The sequence below is a fragment of the Grus americana genome, chromosome 5 (genome assembly GCF_028858705.1).
Source record: "Grus americana isolate bGruAme1 chromosome 5, bGruAme1.mat, whole genome shotgun sequence".
Classification (NCBI taxonomy): domain Eukaryota; kingdom Metazoa; phylum Chordata; class Aves; order Gruiformes; family Gruidae; genus Grus; species Grus americana.
This window is the reverse complement of record NC_072856.1, coordinates 11,337,721-11,352,733: the sequence shown is the minus strand read 5'-3', so window position 1 is coordinate 11,352,733 and position 15,013 is coordinate 11,337,721. Positions and strand designations below refer to the sequence as shown.

Below are 15,013 nucleotides of genomic sequence, written 5' to 3'. Positions count from 1 at the left end.
GTGGATAGGATTTTACTCTTAGCTTGCTATTGATTTCTTAAGTCAATGACCTGTTAAGATGGTAACGACAATCACATTTTGTTACTCTTAGCTTGCTATTGATTTCTTAAATCAATGACCTGTTAAGATGATAATGATAATCACATTTTGTAACACACATAGGTATATGCCTGTGAAGTGCATTAACAGCACAAACCATTTCTCAAAGAATTTTCTCTGGATGTAATAGAATCAAGTAGGAGAAGCCCAAGTCTCTAAATGTAAGAAGCTGTTTAGGCTGTCTTTACTGCTAAAGTGAAGTAATGAATTTATGTTCACTGCCTCTCTCAGAAGAAGGGTGGGTGATAATGGAGTAAGTCAACAGATCCTTTAATCGACATTATCCAAGAAGGTGTGTCTGTGTAGCACAGAATGCTGCCATGTACGTGGCACTACTTAGCTCTGGCTTAGGCATAGCCTTGTAACTGCAGCTGCACTATTCTACATATTGATACTTATTCAGTGTACAACAGAGAATCTATATTGTTTGTAGTCAGCTCATTTAGCTGTTTGTTCTGCAATTTTAAATAGCATATTTTAGCCCTTGAGAGGGCCCTGAATAGTCAAGTTGAAAGTTCCTCTGTAGAAACCAATGCATTATATGGATATAAGTATTTGTTATTTATATGGAAAATGTTGTAGGCTTTCTTTTATAGTATGCCCCTCATGTAGTGGGGGAGGCCAAGGACCATTGTGTATGAAACTCGAGGGATACTCTAGCTGTGGAACTTCAGTTACACAGAAGGCTGCTGCAGGACAGGTGCCATCTGTTGTACGCTGCTGACAAGAAGCTCTGGGTATGTTCATCTAAAGGGGTAAGCATCCTTTATCTTTTCCATCCTTCCACAATGTGTGTGTGCTGGGGGGGACATGACACCCAGAATCTGTATGTTGCAGCTTCACTGGTTATATTTTCTAAAGAAAAAATAAAAAATTGCTTAAAATCAATGACTAAAACAGTCCAAAGCAGATGGTTCTTACTCTAGAACAATAAACAATTCTAAACATATGTACTCAAAAGTCACTTCTACAGTCACTAATAACTTAAGATTATTTATGCTTATGTGTATTTTTAATGACTACAAACACTGATTATTTCTAATGTACAAAGGGAAAGTACTAATCCAGAAGAAACACTGATATATTTCTCATTTGTCTTTGACAGAACGTTTGATCTAAGGATTGACCGAATTCAGCAATAATGTAAACATGCGGGTTTGGTGCACAGAAAAGGATGCTCATTGAAGACATTCTTTATTGCACTTCTATCCAGCAGTATGTGTTTAGGGTTTATATAAGCGAGACACTAGACAAAAATTTCTAGAAATAACTAAACTGTCTGGTGTTTGGACTTTAAATTTCATCTCCCAAAAACAGGTCATGAGCTGAGTCAGGCTCAGGCTTCAAACCTGCTTGGTCCTCCAGACTTTCTAATTCTTTACGCACTTCCTGAATGACACTGCTTTCTTCATAATCAGAAAGAATATCTCTGGGTATCAAGCTGAGAAATGGCATCTCCTCCATGATTAAGGGATCTTCTTTTTCATTATTCCTGGTTTCGTTGGCAGACAGCTCACATACAGATGTAGTGCTGTGGCTGTTGGAAAGAGAGACACATCTGGTCATATAGTGCATCTTTTCATGTTCTTTCGCTAGTTCCTTAATAAAATTCTGCATTCCCTCCCCACATGAAAGCATGTTAAATGCATAATACTGTCAGATATACTCTAGCTGACTTCATAAACATCTGATTTTTACGTGCTTGACAGCTGGAGAGTTAAAGATGGGGTTTCTACATGCAGAGCTAGAAGAAAGATCCTAACAGCAAAACTGTGTGACACTGGGACTCGAGGTGGCAGTGGACCTTGGCACAGTCTGGCCCTTCTACCTACAAGCACTCGGCAACTACTCCTTTCTGTTCATGTCACAATACCAAGTTAAGAAACGTGATACTCCAGCTTAAAAGGAATGCAGAAAAAATGTTGTTTGCCATCAGGCTGTAGAGTTGAGGAAACTGTGATTCTACATCTCTGTCTCAGCCATGCTGTCTTGTTGGAAGTTAATATAATGCAAATGGTAGCGTAGGAACAAACTTGGAGAGCTTATTTCACAGATAACATCTAAGTTTGCTAAAAATGCTTTTAATGCAAAACTGAAATGATCTCACTTTCTCCTAATGAAATTGCTGATAATGCAAATAACTGTCCTTTTAAAGAATGATTAAAAGCATGATATATTAAGTTTTAGCTTCTAGCAGAAAATACAGAGTCAGCCTGCTTCCTATCCAGTGAAACTCAATGACAGTGGAGAAGTCTGCACAGTATGAAGTGTTTCAAGTCTGAACAGCAGATCTTAAGTCAGTTGTAGGGAAACTGAAAGGAAAGTGCAAGCAAAGATATCTTTTTTTTTGTGATAAAAGTGACCTTCTGCAAAGCTGATCAGTAGTACAGAAAAATGCCTGTTTATACTTACTGCATGTATTAAAGTGTCTTTAATATGTCTTATGAAAGCAAGGAAAACGTCTAACAAAAGCCAAATTAACACAGAAAGTTGGTGGACAAGAGCTGTAGGTAGAGACTTAAATTGGAATGATACATCTCACCAGCTGTTAACGCTTTCTGATTGATTAAAAGGCAGTACCAGCCTAATTCACAAACTTGATTCACACTGGATTAAGGTGTTGCCAAAACTCAATTAGGCACATCTGGGGGGGACAAAGCCGTAAGTTTGAGAAAGTTTCAATGCTACTGATGAGAAGTAGTGTGGAAGAATCTGCAAGTTCTGCACCTATTTACCACAGAGACATCCCTCAAAAAGTTGAAGCAGTTTGCTTGCCAGGTTTGATCTTTACCTCTGAGGCTGGCAGATCAAGCCGCTTGCACATGGGCATCGCTCCATTACGCCATCAGGTTCCAGTTCCCAAGTGATAAGGTTGAGGAGTCTGTTTGAAGGATCATGGCAGGGTTCGCCTTCTTCAGGTAATGGAGTGCACACAGGAAACAGGAGTTCTGCATGACAGTAAATTAATTTTATGAGAAGTCGTTAATTGAGATGACCTAATCTTTAAGTCTACATGCAAGATATAAAAAGGCAGACTTGGTCTCTTTTTAAGTCCCCTTACATATTGGGACAATATAACTTAATGTTCTTTCCACTAGGTGGGAGTAAGACATTTGAATTTTATGCTTAATGAGCAAGATCAACTCCTGCTTCTTCATGAAGAGACTACTGTCAATACAGTAGTACTGCACAACTCCATCCCTTGGAGACTAAAAGATTACTAACATTACAGTAAATATTTTGCAATGCATAGCATTAATGGTTTAAAATCTGAATAAATCTCTCCATTTTAGAACTCCCTCTCATTTTTCCTATTTTTTGCAGAAGTTACAGAGCAATTGTTCAGAGACTAAATAATGAGGTTACAAGAACTAACACTCAGCCATTTAATTTGTTAAAGTAATGCTACAATAGGCAAAGCTGTCTGGTATTTGGGGCTTAGCACCCTTGTTTCTGCACAGGAGTGAATTTCAACCTGTGTAAGAAATTATTTAGAAGGATATGTTGTTTGGATTTCCTGATACTAGTAACTTACAGTGTCAGTCTTAAATTCAGCTCTTCCAGATGTTCCTATCAAACCTCCCTTCCTCCTCTTGTCTTCATTCACCTCACTTTTTGTAGTATGGCAGAATAAAATATGTGAATAGTTCAGAATTTAAATTTTTAAAACAGACTTGGTCAAAATATATATGTGTGTGTGTATACACAGACACACATGGTTTAATATGTATGACTTATCAATTCCTAATTCAAAACCAGATAATATCTTAAGCAGTGAATGCTCCATAGTTTACTACAGTTTTATATTTAAAAAGTATACAGGTGAAGACAGTCCAATCTTTGAGGACAACCTTTTGTGATATCCTAGTGATGGAGAAAGGCCTTGAGGTTAGGCACTGCTAAAGCTGACACTATAGAGAATAATAGTCCATTGCTATTAATAAATAGCTCTATTTAAAGTTTTAATAATAGCATTCCATCAATATTCTTATTTACTGTATTGTTCCTTCCTGAGTTACAGGTTTGTACTAAATTTCATTTCAGGCCAAGCACTAACGTATACTCAAATTAGTGTGAATGTCTTATGCAGCTGAAATAATCTTAATGGAGACACAACTTCTTTGGATCCCACAGGAAATCAGGGCTACAGAAGCAGTATTGCCCTCACAGTACACTAGCCTACTGCTACTAACACCAATGGATGTAAATTACTGATTTACTCATCTCTACAGCATGACCAGAGATTCAGATTCCTGCATGGTAATATTTTAAAAGTGCTCTTGCTGTCTCATTTCAGAACCAGAGTGCAAAGAAACCTCTAACAGAGCTTGGCAAAACCTATAAATGCTTTAGGCAGGAACCTGATGAAGGGGAAAATACAACTGCTCTAACCAAAACTTGCTGAAACCAAACTTAACACCGAAGGTCTGCTATGTAATGCTCAAAATTAACAAGGAAAAGCTGAGCAGACCCATGTGCCTTCAAACGGTGTTGAGCTTTCTCCTTTGTTTCCCTGACATGCCCTAGCAGCCTGATCCACCAGCAGGCTGACGGCGGGACAAGCACCCCAACTGTCAGCAAAGGCACAAGGTCACCTCTTGCTCAGAGCAAGAGCCAGGAAAAAAGCTGTCTAGAAAAGTATCTACCTGGTGTAGAAAGATGGTTGTAATTGTATCCTGTCACTATAGAATTAAGGTGAACTCTGATATAAGCAGCGAGGAACCAGTGGGTATGAAACAGTAGAAGAAGTTGGGCCCTGACCAGGCAGGATTTAGAACTGATTTCAGGCCTGATGCCTTCTCCTCCTCTCCTAACTTCTGTAAATCAAGTTTCACATACCCATGTGGACTGGCAACATAAATAATGTGGAACATCATTCTTCTGTGTATCTTGGCTGTCCGGTCAGTATTGCATAGCATGGCACCCTGGAAGGCTTATAGAAAACTCATGAGCATGAAATGCCTCAGTGGTGTGATTCTGATGGCCTGCTTGCTGATATAAAGGAAAAGCCACTTTCCATAATCTCATTAATCTATTTTGTATATTTTTAATTCTTTTATTTTTGCTCTGTTGGGTGAAAATTTGATACAGAGCTCTGCTACTTTTTAATGAATGAGACTCTCCCTTAGAAACAGTAGATTTTTGTGCTTCTCATGCATATCTCTAGTGTGCAATAGGTTTTTTTTTTAACCATTGCACACGTCACCTGTTTCTCTTAATTTTATTAAAGTTTTATAATGAAGTTAATGTGGTGTGCTCCATAGGCCAAGGGAGAATGACCTATTGATTCTGTAGAGATTTAATGACTTCACCTGGGCAAAAGAGCTAACTATTAACACTCTTGTATGATAAAATGAACAGGATAAAAAGCAAAACCTCTGTACCTTTCTGGAAAGCACAGCACATTCCAGGGTTGCAGTCATGTTGGTTCTCACAAATGGTGCCGTTCTCTCCTTTTGAAGTGGCTTTCCTGCACTCGCCCCAAACGCAAAGCTGGTCTCCACAGCATTCAACATCCCGTGAGCAGTGCTTGCAAAGGGAAAGAGCACGTGACAAAACTGTCACTCTAATTTCATATAGTGACAGCCAAACATATTAGACCCTGGTCCTGAAGACAACTGCATATATGTGCTTTAAATATATACTGTTGTTTAAACAGAACTGCTTAGGTTCTCAACTTCAAGCACACATAGAACTATTTGCCAGACAGGAACCTCTGCAGTGGAGTAATAGCATTCTTTCTATACTATTATACTTTCAAGCTTACGAAACCTGAATTCTTATTTTAGCATTTACATGAAAATCGATCAGTGGCCAGACATCCTAATGTATAACATGGATTTTGAGACAGCCTTTTGCAATCAAGAGAAACAAAAATTAATAAATGAAACACTATCAATGGAAAACACTACTGATTTTTTTTTCCATTGTTAAATGCAGTCAGGAATTTACAATTTGTTCAGAAGGATTGCTTTCAAAGAGCAAAGTAAAAAATTCTTACTAAAATCCAATTTTTAGTTGTAATAAGAACCAGACCTCATTTGTAACCAAGAATCTTTGAAAAAAAATCTCTTTGAAAATCAGAAATGCAAATCTCTAACTAGAGATAGCTTTGTATGACAATTGTCCCAGTGTTTCAACTATACACAGCTAATAAATCAACCTAATAAAAATGGTGTGTCACTTTGTTTCTTGTTTTTAGGTAGTTTGATTAACGTCTTAAAGATTCCTAGTAGATCAGCACTTTAACAGCTTTTTTCTGTCTGTGTGAAGGGCCTGTCTGGACAGCCACACAAAATCAGAATTTCTTTTCCAGTGGATCCCACAAGAAGTGCTTAACATAGGGCAAGAAGTATCATAGAATGGTTAGGGTTGGAAGGGACCTCAAAGATCATGTAGTTCCAACCCCCCTGCTGCAGGCAGGGACACCCTCCACGAGACCACATTGCCCAAAGCCTCATCCAGCCTGGCCTTAACCACTTCCAGGGATGGGGCATCCGCAACCTCTCTGGGCAACCTGTTCCAGTGCCTCACCACTCTAACAGTAAAGAATTTCTTTCTAACATCTAATCTAAATCGACCCTCCTTCAGCTTGAAAAGTAGGACTATGCCAGCACTATTAAGACCTGCTAATTCAAAAGAAAAATGTTTTGTAATTGTGGGGGTTCTAGGTCAGGGAATTGATCCCACCACCTTCAGTCTGAGCTCACTTTATAACAGGAGTGCAGCTAGGACCCAATTTTTAATTTCTTTATCCTACAAACATTCTATCGAGGACTGCAAAGAAAAGGGGGAGAGAACAGGTGTTAGGTCATCCCAATCTTGATTTTTAATTATTCCACATTAACATGAAAAATTATCAGTTTAACATTTTCTAAAATATGAAGAATAAGCTTTCTTAATGACACATGAGCATATGTTCAGGACTTTTGTTTAAACAAGCATTCAGTCCGCTGAAGTCAATAGAGCTCCCTGAAGTTACCAAGATAAGTATTTAAATAATTTCAGGAACAGCCTGGTGCTTTTAGATTATAATAATCCTATTGATTATGTGACTTTACAGCAAGGTTTCCTTGCTTGTAGACTTAACTGTCTGCAAATGCTTTGCAGAATGAATTTGTTTCACAGAGGCTATCAGCAGAACTTAGGTGACAAGGGACAGTCAGATAAAAGGCTGTTCTTAAACTGGATTTCCACCACAGAAAAAGCCTGGACTTCTCAGGCACCTATCACCCACACAAGAGAATCTAACCACAGCTACTACCAAGAACATTTATCTTTTAGCTCAAAAGACAAGAATTTACTGCTTCCTGAGGTTCACTGATTCAAATAATGTAAATGATCCATGCAAGAGGCTCATTTACAGTAGCAATTGCACTACAACATTGTACAAGTTGTCAACAAAGGGAAGAGCTCGGACTGCTGCAATTCTCTTTGTGAATCAAGAGCTAGAAATGACCAAATGTCAGCTGAGCCTTTGGAGATGGCACAGTATTTCCTCTTTGCCCATTCCACTGACAACCTACAGTGTGTAAGTTTACGCTGTCCTTAGGCCACCTAACAAGTCAAGCTTGAGTCAGAAAGAGCAGAGAGCAGGTTTTAAAGCATATGAAAACAGAAACCTTAAAACTTAGTTGTGTTAACAGGAAGAAAAAACCCCAACCACCCAAAACACTCTACACATTTATTTTTTAACCTCATGCAGAAGGCTTTGCATCTTCTTTTCTATCAATTTTGACTTGCTGACATTAGCAACAATAACTTAAATATGAGTTTCTAAAGACCACATAAAATCACATCTCATTGAGGACTTACTGTATGCTGGGTTTTACAGAGCTGACATTTGTATTCAAAGGTGGAGAACTGGCAATATTTCCCCGTTTCACAGTCTTCGTCAATGATACACTCCTGAAGAAAAGGATAAAAGTGTGATTTGCCACTGTGTGACAGAAATCCATACCTCTTCTTGAAATACCAGGTGGTCTTGATTGATTGTATTTCTTGTTTGGGAACCAAGAAAAAAAGCTTGCTTTGGTTCTTTGTACATCCACAGTTCTGTAATAGAACAATGCTATCTCCCTGGCATACCAAAGTATTGTGGTCTCAAAGTAGCTTCACTTCTTGTATAAATATTAGTACCAGCAACCTCAAGAAAAGAAATTATCTCGTTCTGCAGACATTTGGGTTTGGTGGTGTTTTGGGTTTTTTTGGGGGAGGGAGGGTGTTTGGGGTTGCTTTTTTTTTGGGGTGGGGGGGGTGGAGGTAGCTGAAGACATTTGTATTAAATCTATTCTACTTGTATTAGAGTACAGTTGTGATTCATTACTTCTTTTTTCAGCTGGGAAGCAAGACTGAAGGAAAGAGCTACAGTACAGCAGCTGCAGCAGCCAAGAGTATCTTTATGCTCTGTGGGAGACCATTCTGCAACAGCTTCCTTGATCCCACGCCAGGTATGCTGTCCTCCCTCCTCTTCCCCAGCAACTTTAGTGCTGACCCCAGAAACTTCACAGCATGGTTAGCTTGCCTACGCCAGCAAGGACAGCCCTAAGGGAGAAGGGAAATGCATTTCTTTTTCCTTTTAACTGCTCCTCTGCTGCCCTTTGCATGGGGCAGACAAATTCTTCTCAGAAAATCTTTGCAGTGCCTGAGCATTTTTGTCAGCAACAACTTCTATGCTGAAAAATGCAGTGCTTCTTTCCACAGCACTGGGAACATTAAACGTATCTGGGACTTTATGGTAACAGCAGGACTACCTTATAGCCAGTACTTCTGGGAAGCAGTTGATGTCATACATCATTTGATTTCCTTTTCTTGGTTGATGGCATATCTCTCATGTACCTATCACCATAGCCCATCAGCTGCAAGCTCACAGCTGCAAATATCTAAATACCTACACATGTAAATTTTAAATCCTTACTTTAATTTAATTTTAATATTGCAAAACATGCAGGAGCAGATTCTCAGCTGACATCATTCCTCTGGCATCTCCCTGCTGTCAATAGAGTTAATTTACATTTAGTAACGTTCTAGCCTGTCGAAGAATGCGATTTCCACATTGCACGCTTTTGAAATACATGTAATAAACTCAATGTTTCCTCCTCCTGCATGCAGAGCAATGCCTCATATAAGTTACCCATTTTGGCCACCTGAAATGTTTTCAAACAGTTTGATTACACAGAACATAGAACAGAAGCCAAACAGAGTCTAGGGCCTGATTCTTTTCAAGTCAATAACATGATATCCAGGTTATATGTTTATAATTAAGAAGCAGTCATTTCAGTTATTTTAAGACATTAGTATCACCAGGTCTAGGCTGCTATAAATTATCATAATGTTTTTGTATTTTCATTATTCCAGTGCAGTGTTGCTGTGGTTTAACCCAGCAGGCAGCTAAAACAACCACACAGCCATTCACTTACTCCACCCCTAGTGGGATGGGGAAAATAATTGGGAAGAAAAAAAAAAAGGTAAAACTCATTGGTTGAGATAAAGACAGTTTAATAGGACAGAAAAGGAAGATAATAATGATAATAATTACGATAACAGAATATACAAACCAAGTGATGCACAGCACAATTGCTCACCACTCACAGACCACTGATGCCCAGCTAGTTCCTGAGCTGCAGTCCCAGCCCCCAGCCAGCTTCCCCCAAGTTATATACTGAGCATGATGTCATATGGTACGGAATATCCCTTTGGTCAGTTGGGGTCAGCTGTTCTGGCTGTGTCTCTCCCAACTCCTTGTGCACCCCCAGCCTCCTCACAAGTGGGGCAGTATGAGAAGCTGAAAAGTCCTTAACTTGGTGTAAACATTGCCTAGCAACAACCAAACCATCAGTGTGTTATCAACATTATTCTCATCCTAAATCCAAAACACAGCACTATACCAGCTGCTAAGAAGAAAATTAACTCTATCCCAGCCAAAACCAGGACAAGTATGTGTTCTGCTTGTTTGCTGTTGCGTTGCTACATAATTCGGTGGGCCAAAATCCAAATGTTATATAGTATGTTTGAGGTTTTGTGGTTCCAAGTTAGCAGTTAGCCACTTCTCTTCCTCAGCAGCCATGCTCTTTCTGGCCAATTTTTGTCTGTAGCTTTGTCAGCTGCTTTTCTGAATCCCTCTGTATAAACCATACTTAGAATAAACTATACTGTTTCATTCCTGTTCCATCCACTTTCAGGCAAACAGCCAGGTCTCAGTGTAGTCAGTTTTTCCAATTGTCCCTCTCCACAGAGAAAAAATCCTACCATAATTGTTTTTAAGCTCATGGAATAACTCTCTCTCTAGCTCTAAAAACCACCTAACATCAAAGTTGCAATTCTACAGTCACTGCTTTCTCCTGCACTAATGAGTTCCCTGCCAAAAACCTCTTTTTCCCTTCTTACTGAATTGTGTCCCACCAGTTCAGACTTCCAGTTTTATGAGGGTTTTCAGTTGGGGAAAAAAATCCCTTCACAGTTTTCTTTCCTGGCATGGAAAAAGCTTGCTTTCATATACTCTCTGTGAAATTTTGTGCCACACTCCAAACCAACTTCCTTCACCCAGGTATTATAATCCATAATCAATGTCAAACTCGGACTTACTTACAAATGCAGATATGTAACTCTCTTATTTTTTTTTTCCTCTCCCTTTTATTTTTTATTTATTTAATCAGGCTACAGACCTTTTCAGGCTACCTTGAGACACAACAGCTGCTGGACAAGGAGTAGACCTAAACATCTTCATCAGCTGCAGTAGATTCTGAACTATCAATTTTTTTCTGGAATTCTGCAAACTAAGTTATTTCTCGGAATATTTTGTCTTTGCAGAAGCAACGGTGTAAACTGAGGAGAGGGGATGCTGGCTTCTGACATGCAGCAGAGCATACAAGTTGAGCAGATAGCTTAAAGACAGAATTAGCTACTTATAATGGTGTACATCTCTCTGAAATTCATTATGATGTGATACCAGTTAATTTAATGAAGCAGCAAAGGAATATGCTGTTTCAGAAGTGCTAAAGAATAATGCAGAGTAATAAATAAAGCAGGATTGCCTATTTATTAATTGGTATACTAGGACCCATAAACAACAGAAACCAGGATGGAGAAGAGCATGCTATGTACTTGTAAGTACATACTCAGCATCCTGTGGGCTCTTATTATAATATTGTACTCTGCAGTGAATATCCTGCAACACCTGAAAGTAATTTGGGGGTTAGGATCTGTTCCAAAACCAACGGGAAAAAAAAAAACCCCAACAAAACACTGAAACTCATGGAAAAGGTTCCCCATATTCTAAGACTGCTAAAACAACTGCTGCTGAAAGACACTTCAATTTTCTAGTCTTTGGCAGATTATGCCAACGTATCATTCGCTTTTCTAAAGAATGGTTAGTCTCTACGCTTGAGAATAAAGAAGTGACTGATGTTAGTGATAGTGAAGTATGGTACTACCACAACTACCAGAAAACTGGAACGGATGCCTGAGTGTGAGACGGCGCAGCAGCGTACAGGTCAGAACTGGTGTAACAGGTTTTGACAAGAGTACTCTCCTTCGGGCTGAATGTTTACATATACATGGGAAGGCACAGAAGAAAAAAGGTTTCTTACAATGTGATGTGACAATCTTCATGCTCCACCCAATAGCATGCCTTTGACCTAGAAGGCGCTATGGGCTATTTTGGCAGACTGTACTTGACTGGTGGAGTGTAGCCAACTGTGGCATGGACCACATTATCATCTGCCCATATAACACACTAAGGATAACGAGGGAGAAGCAAAGAATTTCTCAGTTCAAGTTATGAAAGCAGAACTACAAGGTCAGAATTAACCTGCTTTCACATAGAAACCTACTTGCGTCTGCAGTGTTCGTATGGATTCTGTACCTTACTATGGTAATATTTTTAATACTCTGTTTTGCTGGTGATATAGTACTGAAATTATGCTCATTTTGCTTTGCTCATTTTCCCCTCAATTCCTAATTAACACCCTAAGTGTAGACTAGAACATATGCTCAAGTCTATTCTGATAGTGTTTGACTTTCAAAATGGAATCATTGATTTTAAATTCAAAATTGACATTTGATTTGTCTGTTCCTTCTCCCCACTCCCACTCACCCGACCTCCCACATTCTCAAAAAGTCCTTGTTCAAAAATAATTTTACATAAAACTTTCTCTTCACTATTCACATTTTCATCCAATATTTGTCAGGAACTGGCAAATGACCATCCAGAATGAGCTTTGCTTTACTTCTGGGCTCTTTACACTTTAGCTTAGAACCCAAGAAAGCAGAGGAAGGCACTGTTGATGACTTTATATACAACTTTTCAATGGTGATTAATACATTTATCAAAGCCAGACACTAAATGCTAAGGGGGGGTGGGGGTGGTATATGGAACAGAGAATGCCCCCGTGGGTAAGGGGCAGCTGTAGTGGAGAAATTCAGTAGCAGTTGTCTGCCAAGGTCTCTGACTGCTCTGACATGAGAACAGTACGTGGAGTCAAATGGGAGAACCACCTTTCCCCTCCTTGTGTAAGCTATATGTCCCAGTCTGCTGGCTTATTCTGATCCAGTTGTAGTTTGTGACTACAAACCTTTTGAAACTGCCTAACAGCTGAAGGAGAGGCAGGCTTTTTTTTTTTTTTTTCCTGCCTTGGCACTCTCTGTACAGCTGTAAGCCAAAATAGCCATTCCAAAGTGTTCATTCCTAACCCTCTATGGATTTCAAGTTCATAAGCCATAAAGTATAGAGACAAAATTCACAGACTTCAGAGAGGTGAGGAAGTTTTGCCAGGAGGTACAAAACATAGGAAGTGATGCTACAAAAGCAGTTGCTGCAACAATTAGAAAATTATTTTTAGTAACAGCCTTGGAAATGTGTGGGGGCGCCTCTTGCAGTCTACTTGGACAACTACACTCCAAAAGCTTCTGTGAACAAAAAGCCCCTTTACATGTGTCTTAAAAGCTCTTGATATAAAGAAATTTCCTTTTCAAAAACCTGTAACTCAAGTAAAATTCAATGTTATTATGGAGTAAAACTCCATAAATAGTAGCTACAGATCCTTCCCAAACAGTTCCAGAGCTCACCCAAGTGTATCTGTGAGATGATGATAATTTCAGCCATAGCTGAAGTGCTCTAGCAAAACCACTTGTTCACATAAAACCTGACATTTCTTAGCAATTAGCACTTCTAAGAGTTAATATTTACATCTGTGTTTACATATCCCCTTCCAGGTTTTGTTTTAATTTCTACAAGTCATTTCACACAGGGCCGGTCTCCATTACTGCAGCAGATGGCAAAAACTGCTGAGTAGTAAGGAAAAAAAGAATAAAAACTGTTTTATATCCTATATATATTACATGTATTAGAAAAATGGCAAAATTACATAGAATGGGATATTGTTTTATGGAAACTACTACCATAGTTTGAATTGCAGTAGCGTTCCAGTTCCTAATCTCTTAGTTGTCTAGACAAAATACATAATGCATTTGTCTTTACTAAGATATGAATTAATTTGCCTTGAAATACCTCAAAACCTCTGTAATACTTTCCAGCAGAGCAAACCTCTTACTGCTGTCCTGCCAAGTACATAGCACTCGTAAAAATAAGGACTACTGTTAAAAAAAGACACTAAAAAGAGCAGACATGTCAGTTGCAAACTATGGTATTAGTCACATCCCAATTCTATGTGGGAAAGTCAGCTATTTATGTGCCTGTTCAATAGGAATGTGACTTCTGAGCTCAAAACTAATAAATAAGAAAATACAAGTGACTCCCTCGGTTTTGTCTTGAACTTCTCCTTAGAACTAATCTCACCCATTTCCTTTTCCCCTGTCAAGAAAACAGAAACATTTTAATTGGAAAAACTTTGTTCCTGGCTCTCCACATGATGCAACATGAATGAATGCAAAATATGTCTACATGACATAACTGAAGACAGCCCAAAGGCACCTGAGCTTGGCTTTATGTACCAAAAGCAACATTGCTATGTTAGCCTTAACATGCTGTCAAAAAGTCTAGGGAATTAATTGAGGCAAGTTGTAGTCACCCAATAAACTGCTTGCCACCAAACTAGTGTAAGTTCTTCACCCTTTTCTACACCTTCTGCTTATTCTCACCGCAGATACAGCAATCCTGTCACTGATCAGACTCTCACGCAGTTAATGTTCCAGGTCAAAAAAAAGAAATAAATGTCATATTATCCACAGCTTCAAGGAACTAAGACTTCAATGAAAGAAGAAACTACACACAAAAGTAAAAAATAAAAGATTCCTGACAAATGCCTCAGGGTAATGAGAAAAATGATGCCTAAATGCTCTACCAGCATGGTCAAAATCTCTGTATGCCATGTAATAATTTCATGGCAGGTCACTCTGCAGAAGCAGTCACTTTACTTTCTTCCCTCACCCCCTCTTTTTCTCAGTAAGCAATGTAATAACCTGATTCTAGCAAGACTACAGCCTCTGCAAATGCTCCTGAGTAGGAAACACAGTGCAAAGTACTTATTTCAATCTATTTTGCAATGGTATCAGAGGAGGCATGCTAGAAGAACTGTTCAAACTTGGTAGAAAAACCTCACAAATTATAATCTGACAGGTAATTAACTTAGTCTGGAAACTAAGAGCTATCCAACTAAGAAAGAAGCAAAGGTCTGTATATGTATATATAAATACATATATACATATATATATGCATACAGCCATATATATACATTTACAGGCCTACATATTGCAGTGACTGTCTGCAATAGCAGAAGTCTCGTCTCATCCCACACATTTGCCCTAGAGCAGGCAGGACAGGTTATAACATGAAATTTCTCTTCTCCTGTTTGTCAGGTGTACCGTAGGCAGAGCAGGATGGCAGAAATTCTGACAACAAAATCTTCCCTTAGGTCTTCTGGAAACCTGGTGCCATACTAGACACTCAGTCCATTTT

The 15,013-nt window shown here is 38.9% G+C and overlaps 1 protein-coding gene across 1 annotated transcript in view; it reads right to left on the bottom strand.

The window, feature by feature from the left end:
* Positions 1–1,276: 1,276 nt before the first annotated feature.
* DKK3 (dickkopf WNT signaling pathway inhibitor 3) overlaps positions 1,277–15,013 on the bottom strand; it is a 28,755-nt gene continuing 15,018 nt past the window's right edge. Inside the window, 4 exon segments of the mRNA XM_054827882.1 lie at positions 1,277–1,636; positions 2,891–3,047; positions 5,484–5,628; positions 7,915–8,007. Coding sequence (XP_054683857.1) covers positions 1,393–1,636; positions 2,891–3,047; positions 5,484–5,628; positions 7,915–8,007 — 639 coding nt within the window. The 3' untranslated portion in view covers positions 1,277–1,392.